The sequence below is a fragment of the Solea senegalensis genome, linkage group LG15, assembly GCF_019176455.1.
Source record: "Solea senegalensis isolate Sse05_10M linkage group LG15, IFAPA_SoseM_1, whole genome shotgun sequence".
NCBI classification, from domain to species: domain Eukaryota; kingdom Metazoa; phylum Chordata; class Actinopteri; order Pleuronectiformes; family Soleidae; genus Solea; species Solea senegalensis.
The window spans coordinates 11992731-12010293 of NC_058035.1; the positions used below are offsets into that span (position 1 = coordinate 11992731).

At 41.8% G+C, this 17563-nt stretch overlaps 2 protein-coding genes across 4 annotated transcripts; one reads left to right on the top strand and one right to left on the bottom strand.

Moving 5' to 3' along the window:
* Positions 1-3251: 3251 nt before the first annotated feature.
* On the bottom strand, positions 3252-8580 carry rgra (retinal G protein coupled receptor a). The gene is made up of 7 exons (XM_044045983.1): positions 8428-8580; positions 7923-8079; positions 6910-7031; positions 6118-6271; positions 5898-6015; positions 4454-4567; positions 3252-3416 (listed from the first exon to the last, which is right to left on the bottom strand). The coding sequence occupies exons 1-7, from the start codon at positions 8504-8506 to the stop codon at positions 3273-3275; spliced, it is 888 nt and encodes a 295-aa protein (XP_043901918.1). The 5' UTR covers positions 8507-8580; the 3' UTR covers positions 3252-3272.
* lrit1a (leucine-rich repeat, immunoglobulin-like and transmembrane domains 1a) lies at positions 7003-17563 on the top strand. Of its 3 annotated transcripts, none has more exons than XM_044045981.1 (5): positions 7003-7061; positions 12797-13055; positions 13670-14130; positions 15169-15474; positions 16075-17563. In XM_044045981.1, the coding sequence occupies exons 2-5, from the start codon at positions 12913-12915 to the stop codon at positions 17127-17129; spliced, it is 1965 nt and encodes a 654-aa protein (XP_043901916.1). In that variant the 5' UTR covers positions 7003-7061; positions 12797-12912; the 3' UTR covers positions 17130-17563. The 3 variants fall into 3 exon arrangements, with proteins under 3 accessions (XP_043901916.1, XP_043901915.1, XP_043901914.1); XM_044045980.1 differs by having other exon boundaries at positions 7012-7063; positions 10187-13055; XM_044045979.1 differs by lacking the exon at positions 7003-7061 and adding an exon at positions 8886-10254 and having other exon boundaries at positions 10352-13055.

Consider the following 17563-nt stretch of genomic DNA (forward strand, 5'->3'; position numbering starts at 1 on the left):
GCGAGCTTCCTGTGGTGGTAAAATCAGAAATACTGTTCTACTGTATAATCCGGGGTATGTGATTTGACCGGAGTGTGTAGAAGATGCAACAAATAACAACAACAAAATTCAATTATAATAATTAGAGTCACTTATCTCTCACTCCATCTTAATCTAATTTCACTATACCAGTATCTGTCATTAAAGAATTCACTTTGGTGAATTAAGATGTGAACTGTCTCTAATCTCATATTTTACTTTACTCATAATTTTGATGTCTGTATTAATGAGTTAGGATCTTTGTGTGGATTGAGTGGAAGTAAAATGAGTACTGAGTTCACATGTGGTGGGATTTTAGAGGATTTGTGAATTTCTTTGTTGCATTACAAACATTTTTTTTTGCCTTTCTGAAGTTTATCTTACCGCCTGTTGCTTAAAACACAATCCTTACACTCTTTGATTCTCCCTTTATTTTGCTCTTGTAGTCATGTTGTATAATCCAGGCTTTCTCAATCCTGGTCCTGTGGACCCACTGCCCTGCTCCAGCACACCTGATTCAAATACATGGTTATCGGGGTTCTGCAGAGCTTGCTAACGAGCTGACATGCAAATCAGGTGTGTTGGAGCAGGGCACTGGGTCCACAGGACCAGGATTGAGACAAAACCTGGTGTAACCTTTTCAAAAAGCCAGTTGCTAGACCAATGTGAAAAGGTTCCCTCCCACCTTTTCACCCACTTGAATCCACCTGTGGCTCTTTAGCTGAGCCTGTAGTCAAAGTATTGAGTTCTCTGTTTAATGTTACCTCCCATTACCTCATGCAATGGTTTAGTCCAATCAGGGTGGAGCTAGGAAGGGCATATGATGGGGGGTTGTAGCTTGTAGCTTTAACTTCATTTAACTTCCTGTCAACATTTGCCTTCTTCATCGCTCATTGATTTTTCTTTGGTCAATAAAACCACAGTCTTTTACCAGCAACTCTCAAGAAACATCCCAGATTTATGCCGTTCAGATAATAAAACATAAAAGTTTACTCATGAATCTTCTCCTAATGCAGTTTAATGTCAATATTATTTAATGAATGAGGAAACATACTTTTAGTCATCATAGTTGTCCTGCAGCAGTTTATTTATAGGGAGCAGGTCCAAAGTAACTCTTTCCACCAGATGACGTCTCCACATGTCCATTCATCCATAATACGTCTTTGGGGACTTTGGTTATTTACGTCATAAAAAGGTTCTGGTGGAAGTTTTGAATTTATCATAAATGAGATAATCTCTGCAGGATTTATGCATGGGAATTAATCCTTATTCCTAATACTTTTCATGACATCAGAAAAGTATAATCCTCAACATTTTTTTTTCCTGCAGATGAGTGAATTAGCCGGGCTAGATAACGGTAAATGCAGCGTACAGTAGATGACAATGTGGGGCTGAATGTGTCCACTGTACATATGTCATTACCACATAATTATGCAACAGTCTGACACAGGCTGTCAACAATTAATCTCTTTACTAATCCCAACTGGGGGCTTTTATTGTTTGCTTCAACCTCTGGGTGTTATCTTCATCTCACTAGTTGAGCGTCTACTTCTCTTTGATTACACTGACGCACATTCAGTGGTGGAGAAATTGCTGTTAGTCTAATCTCTCTTAGTAAATTTGTTTATTTCATTATATTTTTGTTGTAATAAGTTCACGACTATCAAACTAATCCAATCCACTTGAAAGCTAATGCAATTTTTTAGCATCAGTATTATTATTTTAGTAGATGAAAGAAGATGAAGTATTTTGACAGTTTCTTTTTTTTGCTTCTTTATTAATTTTTCCAAAATGACTGGATCACCTACAGGTCGATCACTTTGCAGATATAAACAGCAAATAAATCCACAAAAAAAAACAAACCTTTTCAAACAATAACAATTAATTAAATGGAAATACAAGTTTACAGAAATTTCAAACAGTATAATTTTCAATTCATAAATTCATGACACAGTTTGGGATAATTAAAGTCACTAAAAAGAAATTCACACTTAAGATACCATCTACATTTATGCCGTGGGGGATTTACATTGTGATATCATTTATAGATAATGTGCAAGCAAATTTAGAGAAACTGAATTAGGTTAAAAAGTAGATTTTTGAATCAACAGTATTTGTAAAAAATGAATTGTTAAATGCAATGTGCTCCAACCTGAAGTCTGATCATGTATTTTTACATGAATTACATTCTTGATTCTGTGCTATACTCAATATAACACATGCATGATTAAAACAATGCCACAATAGTAATCTCACAAAGATAACCTCTTTGAGACCTACTGTAAGACTATTGATTATAATGATAACCCGTTTGTTAAAGTAATGCCGTTTCTTTGAGAAACTATGTAAAGATTATATTCACAAGGAAAAGAGGTAAATTAAATGGTCCAAAAAAACTGGAAGTGGAACATTTCTATGTCAGTTACAACTCTGTCTTTATTCATATGCAAATCTGTAAGCGAGAAGCATGTCCACTTAATCTGCGGCCAACAACTAATCTCTAACTTGTCGTGGGGGCTGTGTACGGAAGAATGCTCCTCTTGTTTTAGTGGATTAGCGTGGTTCTCCTCTGGATTGTGACTTCACAGAGCTATTACCAGACTTCAGTGGCATGCACAGACTTTCACATTTTACTGACAGTGTGACACACGAAGGGAGGACACTTCTTGAGACATCCCAAATTTGTATAGACATCAGTGCTCCTGTCATCCGTGAGGACACACAGGATAGAGACGAGCGACTTACACAAAAAAGAATGTTTGAAAGGTTGTTTGCAAAGGAGATTTTAGCATCGTAAAATGATAAATAAGGGTGTTACTAATTGAATGTAACTTAGCTGTGAACTATATTGCCATTTTTGTCTTTGTAGGACAGTTTGGATGGCACAGAAAAAGTATTTTGTTGAACTTGAAATGAAAGTCATCCAGTGTGTAGTAGTGTGCATACAGCCTAGAAGTGCATCTAGGCTGTAAATGCAACATTAAATGAATGTGTGGTTGACTAAACTAAATTTAACATCTTCTATAATTTGCCAATTCACATTCTGTTGACAAAAGCCTTCAAGAATCACATAGTAGAAACAATGAACAACAAATCCAGCACAGATGTGGGTAAGGGACAATGGCCACCACTGTTCAAGACACAACATGTGCACGCATGCACACACACATAAACAATCAAACGGACACATCTACATCAAGTACCTGTGAGAAACCACCAAGACAGTGAATGTGTGTGATTATAGCATGCTCAGTTTATTTGGACTTGTTCTCAATTTGAGGCACATCAATCTTTTCCCCAGTGAGTAACTGCCAGATGCCTCCTCTGTAGTTCTCATTTCCCAACGAGTACAGCAGGGCATCCAAGGTTGGCGCTGTCTTAGCCAGGATAGGGGCCATCTGCAGAGAGGTGTGAAACACACATAGGTCAGTGTCAGTAAAAAGATGAAGAGCATCATCAGGTATCATCTCAGTCATCAATGAGAGCTATCACTTTTTTTTGTCTGAAATATGGATATCCATTCAAAGTTGGGGGTAATTTCACAATATACAGCCTAGAATCACATCAGACATTTAAGACTTACTATATGTGCACAATTACATGTACAATTTAATCAAACTAAGGCTGTAGTCTGACTATGACAGGCAATAGGACAATTTGTTGAGTCTGAGTCTACATGGGGAGGAGAAAAATCAGTTTCCTGTTGACCTTTTATGTCACAGAAAAACAAACAGTGAATGTGCTGTGGTTCTGTATGTTTTGTACCTGCTCTACATATTAATAGTGATACAAATTAAATGATGCACGGCTCTTTTTGTTGCTGTGTTGTCTAAAGAAAGACGGCAACACTACTACAGTTTATACGTTGTCTCCTTCTACTTAGTAGAAGTTTGGTGCGTGCGCAGAACGACAAGTCCAACTCCAGTCCGACTAAGCATATACATGCAGGAGTAATCGGACTATGAATCACATTATCCTGGTATGTTAGTCCGACTAAGACCAGCTCGATTTGAGTCGGACTAACATAACGCTAAGAAAACCAAATTATTGTCTTTGTCCAGCTAAAATTGGACTTTTAACATGCATCGAAAAGAGTGTTGGGTATTAACTTTATTTAGGTTTTCAAATGAATGGAAGTCGGTGCAGTGAAGAATATCTGCACAAACCTGCGTGTGTGTGTGTGTGTGTGGGTATTTATACTGATATCTTCAACGTAATAACATGTCACATTGTTCATTAGAGCATGATTTTTGGAAAAGGTAACAGCCCTATTTTACATTACTGTTGTTTTACGTCTACGCCAGATTTATGTTTATCCATCAGCAGCTGACAGTAAATGAGCTGTGTTTCAGATTATATACATGAATGTGTTTGAGTTACAGTGGGATTATGTTGGAGAGAAAAGTGTGCTCATGCACTTATTGGTCGTCCTTACCATCCTGAGCTTAGGGGAGACCAGAGTGGCATTCTCCACGATGGCGTAGAAGGACACAATGCCGTAAGGGACCCAGCAGAACAGCAGAGTCTTCAGAGGAGCGTTGGGGTTGAACTACGGAGACGAGCGTATAGACAGAGAGAGAGAGAGAGAGACGTAAAGCAGGAGGGATTAAAGAGGAAAGGATTGAAAAGTAGAAAGGAGGAGGGGTCAGGACAAAAATGATTAGCAGCCATAAAAAGGGAAGTAGACAAAATTCCTTGTGTCATGAGGTTTGTTTTTTCCTTAGCTTGGAGGCAAATCACAAGCCTGGGATAAAAACAGTATCTGCGCTGAGATAATTCAGCGCACATCAAAAACAGTGAGAGACAGTGAGTGAGTAAAGAGGCAGCAGGCTGTCGGGGTCAAAGTAGACATTATTCAGGGTCAGAGGCTGCAAAGTTTAACTCCTTTATGTCCAGTATTGTCCATTCCCATAAAAGGGAATTTAATCTGTTCCAACTTTTCTATTAAAGGTCCAGTGTGAAACATTTAGGATTTGTTTATCATCACATTTTATTTGTATGTGTTTCACATTTTCAGGTTTACAACACAAACAATGTTAAACTGCATCTGTGACATTAATCAGATGCCTTAACTGATGAAAAAGAAAGAGAGTGGCAGAGAGGACCACCCGTCCCTTTTGTCCTCCCATTTGTTGCAATCTGCAGTCTCACCACTAGTTGTCACTAAATCTTACACACCGGACCTTGAAATCCAGTGACTGTAAGGTTTGCGGTACACTAAATATGATTCCCAATTTTAGAACTCTGCGGCTGCAGAAATATGTGTTGAGCATTAGTTTATTCACATTTTCCCCGACATATGCGAGATATTTGGAAAACTTTGGGATTTTCTCTCTTCCTGAAGGTTTGATCAAAATGTGACAATTTTCAGATTGAGTCCTAACGTGACATAAAGAGGTCTCATACTGACGATGATTTATGGAATGCGTGTCCAGTGAGTGATACTGTCACTCTAAGATCATGACATAATTAGACTGTTAGGGTGTTTTTTTGTGTTTGACATGAAAGGCCAGCTCATATGACTGTGAGTAATCGTGTTATGCAACACAAGTGAGGCACAACCTGACTGAGCCAATGAGGACGTCCACGACTGAACTCTCTATTAACAGATGCATTGTTCCTCTCGCCGGACACCAGCAGCGATACTGTCCGCATTTCCCACTGAAATTCTTGGGTCTTTCCCCTGCAGCAATGACCTATATACTGTGTAGAGCCTGCACGCCTCCATTCACTCACTGTTTTGTTACTCAGAACGAGGACCATGTGAGAAAGCTTTTCCCACACATAGATGGGATGAAAGTCTTTAGATGAATTGCACTGTAACACATTTGTTTTCTTTGTTTGAATTGTGGAATTTGTGGGAAATCCTTCGCGCTTACCCTGGGGTTTCCAGTCTTCTTGAATTTCTCTGCAATGGACTGGTAGGAGGACATGACAACAAACACCTGGATGACCATGTTGAAGATGGTCATGGGGATCACGTAGGACACGTAGTTTCTGTGGAGATGCACAGGTTAAAGTTGTGAAAACCTGAATTAAGTGGCTCTTATCTTGTTGGGTTAGTGCATAGAGTGGATGTGTGTGTGTGTGAGAGAGCACCTGTCTCCCTTGCTGTAGTCCAGGGTACAGCAGGTCCTCAGTGGCTCATAGTCGTATTCTCCCCATCCAATGAGGGGCATGGCAGACCAGAAAGCAGAGAAGAGCCAGATAAATATAGCCAGAGTGATAGAACTGCTCCACTGCAGTTTTGTCCCTGAGGAGAAGAGAATCACAACATTCCTCATGTAACGACTCCAACAGAACATGTTACATTTTCTGGCCGTAGGAATTTTAAAGAGGTTAAATATTTTCGTGTTTACTGTCTGCAACCCTCATATGGAGGATAAAGTGGAGGAGGATGGATGGATGTTTATTGTCTTTGGTTGTTTTTACAGGTCTGCAATGTAAGGTTGTATTTGTGCTGCTCACCGTCTTGGCCAGGTCTCCCTTGAGAAAGAGGTTCTTGGGAAAATCCGGGATAAATAAATAAAAAGATGCCTTGGATTCTTTCTCTGACTTAATTCTACAAGTTTCTCATGCGGATTTTCTTGGCTCAGGCTCACTTGTAAAAGAGCTGTTAATCTCAACCTCTCTTTAAATAAAAGGCGAGCAGTTTTATACATGAAGAGTATGTTCAAAGAATTCTCCCGTTAGCTATTGTTTAATTTACTTTTATAGTGATATTTAGTTACTATTTACTTTAATTTGCCACAGACTGCTACAGAAACAACAGACCATCTGGTGTCATTAGAAAATCAAGAGGTCTTAAACCCACGAGGAGACAATGAGTGTGTGTGTGTTTCCATTTTTTTTTGTCACATTTCATTATCTTGTGTGCAGGTGTTGACTCACTGGTGCAGTACTGGTGGTATCTGTCCCAGGCGATGGCGGCAACAAAGTGGATGCTGGCGAGAGCTGTCAAGAAGCCCTGGAAACCGTGGGTCTGGCATCCACCTGAACCGTACGGCCAGTACCTGCAGACACAGGAGAGAGAGAGAGAGAGTGTGTAAGTGTTAACAAGCTTGTATATCAAAGAGCAAAAGAAATGTGAGAAAGGTGTGCACAAATAGACCTTAGGACCAGGTACGGCCCCTGTTTAAAAGACGTTTTCTAATTTATCTTTATTTTAATCTGGCCTGTAGAATCAATTCTCAATATTTTGTTTTTGTCACTCTATCTATTTCTTGAATGAATCATCATGAGGTAAATTAGACCCTCTAAATTGACCATAGGTGTGTGTGAGTGTGAGAGTGAATGGTTGTTTGTCTCTATGTGTCCCTGTGATGGACTGGCGATCTGTCCAGAGTGTGACGCCGCCTTTCGCCCTATGTCGGCTGAGATTGCACACAGCATCCCTAATGTGGAGGATAAAGTGGTAGAAGATTGGGGGATGGATGGATGGATGGATGGATGGATGGATGGAATAATCATGAGCCTGTATCTGAAAAACGTCCTTGCGCACCACTGCCAAAAACCAAACTGAAAAGTGAATAAAATGATCGGTCAAGCATGAATCAGACTTGTGTATTGAGCTGGAAAAACAATCACAATAACAGTAGATTATTTCCTGTGTGCATAATCCCTGCACTCGTGCAGAGTGAGTGCACCGTCTTTCATCACTTGAGCTTGAAAATCCTCCGTGCTTCTGTTCATCGTGGCACTGGTATCAGCAGAGCATTGACCCCCATCCCCCCCACCCCCACCCCCTATCCACAATTCTCCCACAGCTATTGATTCATAGCTCCATGGGTTAGATAACTCACCTCCAGCTTCTACTGTGTGTATATATGTTGGCTCGACCTTTTATTTGGCCACATGCGCAAAAGCGAGTCTCTTACGAAAGAAGCCGCGGTTACATCACTCACCTCAGGAAGCTGGAGAAAGCGGCGACGGTGGCGTTCATGGAGATGCCAATATCAGCCAGCGCTAAGCTGAACACGAGGAAATTGCTGGGCGTCCTCAGCTCCCGCACTTTGAGGAAAGCGACTATTGTCAGCGCGTTGAGACAGATGCCCAGCATGCCTGTGGTGGGGGAGGAAATACACTGTTAATCATACAATAACAAATAAACGTGAATGAGAGCAGAACGAGCGCGTCGATGAGTGGGAATCATCATCACAGTCAGCGCGCGCTGAAGCGTTACGTGCAGGAATCCCCTCCAAATAAACACGCTACTTTAAATAATGTCTTTGATGACTTAAAGTGGATGTTAATGAGTGAGTCTAACACGGAAAAAACGGTGTCAGAGAGCAGGTGACCTGTCAGAGGTTAGTGTTTGTTACGCACCGCATTCGCCGTGTTTGGCACAAATCCAGCGCTAACAAAAACAAAAACAAACGACGGCACACACACACACACACACACACTCACCCTCCACCAGGAGACAAGAGCCCAAGGAGAACACGTCGAACTCGGAGAAGCCCTCCGGTAAAGGGTAAGACGAAACCATCCTGAAACCAAAAAAGAAAAGTGCCGCCGCAGCTGGACCAGACTTTTCACTCCTTCTCTATCCGCTCGTTTACGCTGTGCCTCAGTGTGAGTGGAGAGCGTCCGCTTTTAAAGGCACATTTCACGTGAAAAAGCATGCACTTTATTATGTAAAGCTTCCCCCTGCGCCGTGTCGCCCCAATCCGTGTAGGAATGTCTTAATGAACATAACCACACAAACAGTCACACTTAATGCGTATTTGCCCGCCGCAGCACTAAAGCCCCCCCTCACAATGAGGTCCACACAAGAAGCCTTTGTGTCTGCGCGCTGGTGAGGATGCAGCCGTTTGCTGCAGCTTCCACTGCTGCATCTGTGTCGCTTTAAGGAGACACAACAGGTGTCTGCAGCTACACCCACTGACCAGTGATACGTACACTCACTGTGAATATGAGAACACGCAAACAGAAAGACCTACGTCAGGAATTAAGCAAAAACAGTAGCCTGTCATTTCATGCGTTTGATTTGTCATATGTTTGATCTGGAATAACAGAAAATGCAATACAATACAATGACCTAAATTGGTAACACTTATTTCATTCAAACTTCATTTAACTAATGTCTAAATCAACAAGCAGCCGGCAGACACTAGCAAAGGGCTTTAGAAGTAGATAAAAATTAGAACTTCCATTTGAACCAGGCTCCTATTGGACAAAATCCCTGGACACAAACTGACCTCTACATTGGGGGAAACCAAACAACCACTGCATAAACGCATGTCCACCTGCATCTAAAAGACAAAGGGACATTCTTTTGACATTGAGAATATTCACAGTCTGGCCCAGAAATGAATGAAGTTAATGTGGAGAAACTGTCACTCAACAGAGCAGCCACCTACAATGCTCCTGTCCTGAGCTCTTCTGCTAAAAGACTCAACAGTGACACGCCCACATCATTACAATAAGACTACAACTCTCTGTTTCACCTTTACTCAGGTGAAACCAACAACCCCAAACTTGGTCAGACGGAGTGAACGATCTCCATTGTTAATCTTCCTCAGAGAACCTGGGATCAGTCTGCACAGATTATTTTCAAGTGACTAACACTGACATTTGCATTGTTGGACCTGATTATGAACTTTGGGAACGCTGAACGGACGTTTAGTGTAACATATTTAAGAGCTGATGAAGACATGAAAGGAAAATGTTCACTGATGTTGTAAATCAATTGAAAAGTAGATTCATATACCCAAAGAATTCCATCCTGCAACCAGCAGGGTCGCCCCCTGGTGGCCTATCCAAAGTAAAAGACCGATTTTTTTGTCTTCTCAATGAATTCACCCCCACACTTCAATTCAATCGTTGTGAATTGATTGTTCAATCAATTGTTTTGATTGATTAATGACATAGTTGTGCATCAATCATTCAATCTTAAATCAAACAAACCTAAGACAATTCCATAGAACTTGCTACCTTAAGTTTGTCTGAAATTAATTTATTGTCATTCATTTTTTCAACCATGTTTGTTCTCCCTACACACCCAGGGTTAAAAATACACATGAAAAGGAAACTACTGCTCTAATGTGCTGCTGAATAATGATAATTTGTGGTTAATCTTCTCCAGATTACAATCCTCCTATATATGCACATCACATTCTGCAGCTTATCCTCTATTTTAACATGAATTATTGCAATGTTTTTCCAGTTTTCATGTCCATTCACTGATTGTGGTTACAGAAAGTGATTATTGTGAATGCACTACAGAGGATCCATGTGAGTATTAATCCTTTGTTTGACCCATGTGGCATGACTCAGTTCGACTAGTGAGTGCTAGTATTTACTCTCTCTCTTTTTTTTCTCTTTTTTTTAGTTTCCTGCAGAGAATAAAAGTTTAAGCAGACATGCTGGCCCGTGGAGATTAAAACCTTTTTTCCTCAGCTTGGAATGATGAAGGGACAAAACAAAATTGCACTTTTGCAGACACAACACTGCGGACAGAAGCTTTACTGGCTGATATGGGTGAAAAGTGCAACAGAAGAACGACTTGTATATTAATTTCTTCAGCTGACTGAAGTGTGTGCTTGATATGAAATTGCCGTATAACAACAGCATTGCATGGATTAGTTTTGGTTCAATTGCAACATCATTTGCAGCTTTTAATGCCATAGCACGGGGGGGTGGGGGGGGAACAAGCCTGACATTGTGTGGCTGAGATCTGTCTCACTCCCGGGATTATGAGATCAGGAATCTTGTGAAGTATAGGTGAAACTATTTTAAGTGAAATGACTGTGAAGTGAAAACTGTCTGGATTCATCATTTTCTTAATATGTTGACACTAGCATTTTATGACAATCAGAGAATTTATATGGCCATAAATAGTCACTATATGTTTTTAATGTAAAGACTGAATTTGATTCATCTGTCTTGTTGATGTGTAAGTAAAAAAAAGCCCAAATCCCTTTGTCCTTGTTCAACCCCAACATGAGTTCAGGTTTAGGACTTATTGTATGATCTTTTCTCACTCAAGATTATAAAGGGGCTAAAAAAAAATCCCATATGCAGAGAAATTAGCACATGTGCAAAAACATATGACTTTTTTCCTGCAGGTAACGGTTGAGCACAGAACACAGCGCACGGTTTATCCCACAGCGTCACTCTGTGCACACTCACGATGACATTGCATCTTTGTCGATATAAAGTCCTTTCTTTCAGATTCATGTCGTAGAGGAGGTCAGCTTTATTGGCTTCAGTAAATGAGATTAAGGACTTGTAGTGTGACGTGGAATGTATATATGTTTTTCAACACAAAGGGAACACGATTGCTCAACGGGGCCTCAGTACTGACCTGCTTCGTCCTCAAACCATACGTGATAAAAAGAGGGTGGAGCACAAAACTTGTGCTTTTCTAAAATTCTTGTTCTAGTAAAACCTCTGTGGTTAAATGTGGCTCGGATGTAAAGTGGGTTCTGGCTGCTTAGTGGTTCAAACATATTAGAGGCCTGTGTTTCGACACCTCATCAAAACACACTCGGTAATGCCAACCAGCAGTCGTGACTCGGACTGAACTTGCAGCGTGTTTGGGGCAGCTGCCAAATAACATGTGCAGTATTTACCTACATTACAAAACCAAAGCTTTACAATCTAAATGTTTTTATCCCCGTAGTAGTGTGGGACTGTGTCCAAGTTGGTCAGTGAGTCTAAACAACAATGCAAGGCTTTGTCATTGAAACTGACGAAACACACTTTCCTTATATTCTTTTCCTTTGACAACCTGTTTGAGAAATAATGTTGTTTCTTCTTGTATACGGCGGACACAAATGTGTATTTTAGCATCAAAATAGAAGGATTTTAAAACTTGTTAACACATGTAAACTCAAATTAGATGATGCATGTTCTATCAACACAGAAGGTTCACTTGTTTAATTTATGGCGGTTTTAATCTGCTGTGTCGAGCAAGCGTTCACAGATTACTTTAACTAGCAGTTTCATGTCAAGGCAAATTCACTTCAGTTGTTCTATGTTTTATGATCGTCATATTTTATTGTATATTCATAGAAAAAATAACTGTCTTTTTTATTTTATCTTATCTCACAAGGTTACCATTCTTTTTAAGTACTCCTTTTATTGCACAGTTACCTCCTCATTACACCGAATCAACAACTCATTTATTTATTTTTTAAAAATATGACATTTATTTGAACATTGAGCACTTTGTTTTCTCTGTTTCTCAGTCCTGTATGGATTACCTGTCAGCACAAAACCATACCATTCAGCATCATTACAAATGCATTATCACACCCCAACGTCACTGTTTCATGAGGTGAATGATTCCTAATTAGTAGGAATAAAACAATGGATAACTGTAAGTTTAACTTTTAAAAACTTAATTACGTGTGTTTAATGTTCAAAAATGATCAGGATCAGTAGTCATAAAGATAATTAAAAAAGGAAAATAAATTCAATTAACTTTTTCATTGTGTGAAAATTGCTGCATGATTTAAAGTATCAAAACAAGAGCCAACATTTGAACATCATGATGGAGCCACAGGTTATGACGCAGGGGCCCCCGTGTGGCAAAACTCAGATTAACAGTCATGACAGATTTACAGTCAACAAACATTTGAGGGAAAGAAAAAAAATGGAAAGATCATAGTGGATTATGACCATTTCCAAAGTGTTTTTGTTTTTTTTCTCTCTGTCATAATAAATAGGGACGTTTCTGTGCAGCCTATCGGATGCCGAGATGCATCCAAATGAAAAGAACGCCTGTCCTTTCACTAATCCTTGCATATCCCTTTTATCTCGGGACTCACAGCAGTCTGATCACTATGGGACAGCGAAGCGGTGGGACAGAGCCATACGGATGATGTTCTTGTAAATGAGAGACGAAAAGCAAGTCTGCGGGCGCAAACTGGGCGCATGTAGGCGCGTATGCGTCAAAGTGGGCCAAAGATGTTCCTCGTTCTGCTCCTGGGTCTCTGCGCGGCCACAGGTGAACTTGTCTCCCCAGTGAGCTCCTGTCCGTCGCAGTGCAGCTGTTTCTACCACAACCTGAGTGACGGATCCAAGGCCAGGTAAGGAGTTTGTTGTTTTATATCCAAAACGCACAGTGATGTGCTGCAGCAATCCGTCTCGCTCTCTTTTATTTTTAGAAGGACAGGTCTTGTCCTGACACGAGGACAGATATTTGCACAGAGGTCAACACGTGCACAAAAGATAATTCAGGGAGTGCATCTCTGTCCAATTTTATTTAATGCAGGATTATCTCTCAAAGGCACTTTCAACCTCTCCATGTATACTCATGTGTTTGGATGGATTGGGGAATGTTTTTTTTCCTCCCACTGACGTTTTCTGCAATTTTACTTGCTTAATTGGAGGCAAACACAATTGTCTCATACTTAACTCTTGCACATCTCTGTAGATTATTATTCATCCTGGTTAAAAACTCCAAAACCAACTGAAACAGCAGCAACTGCTCTTTTAGATGTCTTGAAATACATTTTAGATTGATTCAAGTCCAGTTTGTATTTATTTATTGAGTTTTTGCACATTTTGTACTGCGATTATTGCTTTTTTAATGCCTTGTTTTGACAGTGTTTTGGGTTCTAATGTCAGGTTCTGTCTACATTTTTATATATCAAAAAATACAGATGGGAAAATTAAGTACATTCATTTGTGTCATTAACAGGAGCGTGATCTGCAATGATCCAGAGATTTCTCTCGTGCCTGTCGGGTTCCCTGTTGACACGTCCAAGCTGCGGATTGAGAAGACAGCCATCAGGCGGATACCAAGCGAAGCCTTCAACTACCTCTCCAGTCTGGAGTTCCTGTGGATGTCTTTCAACACCCTGTCCGCCTTGAACCCGGACAGTTTCCGGGGACTGTTCAGCCTGGAGGAGCTTCGTCTGGACGGGAACGTCCTCGCCGCCTTTCCCTGGGAGTCTATCGTGGACATGCCCAGCCTCAGACTCCTCGATTTGCACAACAACCAGCTCACCTCTCTGCCCGCCGAGGCCACCACTCACATCAAGAACCTGACCTACCTGGATCTGTCCAGCAACAACCTGCTGACCCTGCCTGCTGAGGTGCTGTCCACCTGGCTGGTGGTGAAACCGCCGCAGGGACCAGAGAGCTCCAAAATGATTCTGGGTAAGAAGAATCCTGACATTTAGACATCAGTCATCTGAACCTCCAGCTTGTGGTTAATATCTGTCATTTAAAACAAATAGTGAAAAGAACAAAGAACTTCAAACGTATACTTGTACCTGGGGAACAAGTAGATGGTAAAATAGTATTGGGAAATGCTGTTATTTGTTTTGGAAAACAGTGAAGAAAAAGTTAGTAGAGTTAAGGACTACTAAGCACTCACTGACAGTAAATAACACACTGTGGAATAATAAAGCCGCTGTGTAAACTGTTATAAAATACTTTACATTAACATAATATACCTGCAGTGCATACAGTGCTTACAGACGTATTGTTGCCTACAAATTTAGGGGAACAAAAAAAAAAATGCATTTTTGCACTTTTAATACAAATGTAATTTTAAAGGTTGTCAGTCTGGTGATAAATTGGTATTTTTAAAGGGTTTCAGGATTGGAACTATATTCTTAAGTGGAACACAAATGTCAACAATATTATAGAATTGATTTTTAGTACAATAATTGCAATAGGATTAAGGGAAATTTATCAACACTTTAAATGTATAGCTATGAACAGAAAGTCAAGACTTAATTACAGTAAACCTTTTTTGTGTTGGAACAAACTTAAAACATAAGCAGTATGTAAATGTGTTAGATACTGGGTTGGTCAAATAAGTTCCAAGTGAGAACGATTTCCACAGAATTGGAATAGAAACTGCAAAAGATAAAAGACAAAAGATTTACTTTCATCTTCCTCATCAATTGTGTTCAACCACTCCTCACAGCTCCACATTCAGAGGGCAAGCAGGTAAAATCAGAGCCAAACCTGACCACCACCACCACCATCATCACCATCATCACCATCATCAGCACCATCATTGCCGTAGTCATGGTCACATTGTCGTTTATGAATTAAATGTTAATCCTCTTACAGGATTAGCATCCTAACATCCACATCAGCCATCTGCTGGTTGTTCTATCGCTCTGCACACAGCTGGGATGCTCATCTTTCTTCCTGTAGCCTCACGTGTCCCCTCGCCCCCAGGTCTCCATGACAACCCCTGGGTGTGTGACTGTCGGCTCTACGACCTGGTCCAGTTCCAGAAGTCTCCAACTCTCTCGGTGGCGTTCATCGACACAAGGCTCCGGTGTTCGGCTCCAGAGAGTGTATCGGGGGTTTTGTTCAGCGATGCAGAGCTGCGGCGCTGTCAGCTTCCACGCATCCACACTGCTGTGGCACGGGTCCGGAGCGCCGTAGGAAACAACGTGCTACTCCGCTGTGGGACCATTGGAGTCCCAATACCAGACCTAACATGGCGCAGGGCGGACGGGCGAGCCCTCAATGGAACAGGTGAGTGAGTGTCTCTCTGGGTGTCGGGATCTGTCAGTGTTTAAAGGTCCAGTGTGTAAGAATTAGTGACATCTAATGGTAAGACTGCAGAATGCAGCAAACCAAAGAGTCCTTCACTCACCTTCCCTTTCCCAAACACGCCAGAAACCCACTGTAATCGTCACATACCAGAGAGGATTGAACACCCTTTGGTTCCTGCATCGGGTTTATGTGGGTGGTCTTGATTTCCATTGTAAGCCTCCACTTTAACCACATGGAGGAGAGATGGCAGTGAAGACCTTGCTTGAAGTACATACAAACTTAGCTGTGTGAAGAAGAACAAGGAAATAATGAAGATGAGAATGAAAGGCAACGTCGATCTGTGTTAAAGAACTTCAAAATGAGATCAGAAAACTTCGGACTATGGAGGGCAGCATTGCACCTCTTAGTGTACAGCCTGCTGGAACTTAGTGGAAGAAGAGGAAGAGAATTATTACTTCAAAAAAACTTCAGTTCTCCTAAATGTTACACACACTGGATCTCTACGATTGAGATAAGATGTTTGCAGTGTTGCTGTTAAAACCCGTGTTGAGTGATGTTGTCATTTATTTTTTGTCACAGTCCAGCAGGAAACCTCAAAGGAGGGAATCACCTGGTCCATTCTCAGTGTTCCGGCTGTGTCCTACCGTGATTCAGGGAAATACATCTGCAAGGCCACTAACTATGTGGGGAATGCAGAGGCCGTCATTTCTCTCATCATCTCTAACTCACCAAAGCCAGACGGCAACCAAACCAGTAGTGACAAGAAAGCCAGAGTCAAGAAACCCAACCAAATGGGTAAAGCTGCCTACCAGGAGAAACTGGTTGCCAGATACTTGGTTCCAACCTCCACCCCTCCTTCCCTGCCTGTTCTAGATCCTGGCTTTCCACCTGAGCCTGAACGAGCCACTTACAGCTTGGCTGACAGAGGCACACTGGGCCCAGACGCGTCCTCCAACCCAGAGTCACTGCTGGATCTGGAGAAGACAAATCTGAGCAACTTGGCAGCTAACACCTCATCACTGCAGCAGGACCCGGACAGGGTCGTCCGCTCAGTGAAGGTCGTCGGGGACACGGACAATACTATCTCTCTAAACTGGAGAGCCCCAAAAGCAAAGAACACCACTGCATTCAGTGTGCTGTATGCTGTCTTTGGAGAGAGGGACATGAGAAAGATCAATGTTGGCGCTGGACAGAACCGTGTGACCATCGAAGGGCTGGTGCCCAGGACCAAGTACATTGCTTGTGTGTGTGTGAAGGGGCTGATCCCCAAGAAGGAGCAGTGTGTAATATTTTCCACTGATGAAGCAGCGAGTGCTACTGGCACCCAGAGGCTGATTAACGTGATTGTGATCACAGTGGCCTGTATCATCGCCGTCCCTCTTACTGTCATCGTATGCTGTGGTGCTCTAAAGAGACGCATTCAGAAGTACTGTGGAAAGAAATCCAAGGACATCCAAGATTCATATGTGACCTTTGAAACGCTGTCACCTGGTACGAAGGCTAAGGGGCTCGAGGGCGAGTATTTGAACAGACTGAACCCAGAGGAGTCCAACAGGCTGCTCTCGGCCCGCTCCAGCCTGGACTCTGAAGCTACGGCTAAGATAGAGGGACAACCTAATGAGTACTTCTGCTGACGTCATGCTCCAGCTCCAGCTACTGCTCCGCGCCATCTTCCTCGCAATCACCCACATCCTCGGTCAAGTCCACACACCAACACCCACTCGCATAGCCGCCATCAATCCCACCCTCAGCCACATTTCCACCCGCAGCCATTTCCCCAACACTACCCACACTCTCACCCTCAGCGACATCCTGACGTCAGTCCCCCTCCCACCCACTCTCATACGCCCACACCGTGGGATTCTCCCCCACCCGTTCCTCCTCGCTGGATTACACCACCAACTCCACCGCCGCAGAGAGCCAACTTCTATCAAAGGACGTTTGCACGATGCACAATCATGGAAATACCAGTTTAGAGAATATTTAAAAAGGGTAGCGCGTAGCTTTCAAACATAGACAGACGTCCGTCATGTACAAACCATTGTTAAATAAGTTCACACCATGCTGA

Bases quoted from the DNA above. Each gene is read 5' to 3' on its own strand.
- rgra (XM_044045983.1), bottom strand. From the start codon at position 8,506: ATGGTTTCGTCTTACCCTTTACCGGAGGGCTTCTCCGAGTTCGACGTG. The intron at 8,080-8,427 runs GTGAGTGTGTGT...CCCCCACCACAG, and splicing joins CTCTTGTCTCCTGGTGGAGG to GCATGCTGGGCATCTGTCTC. The intron at 6,272-6,909 runs GTGAGTCAACAC...TCTTCTCCTCAG, and splicing joins ATACCACCAGTACTGCACCA to GGACAAAACTGCAGTGGAGC.
- lrit1a (XM_044045981.1), top strand. From the start codon at position 12,913: ATGCGTCAAAGTGGGCCAAAGATGTTCCTCGTTCTGCTCCTGGGTCTC. The intron at 13,056-13,669 runs GTAAGGAGTTTG...TGTCATTAACAG, and splicing joins AGTGACGGATCCAAGGCCAG to GAGCGTGATCTGCAATGATC. The intron at 14,131-15,168 runs GTAAGAAGAATC...CCTCGCCCCCAG, and splicing joins GAGCTCCAAAATGATTCTGG to GTCTCCATGACAACCCCTGG.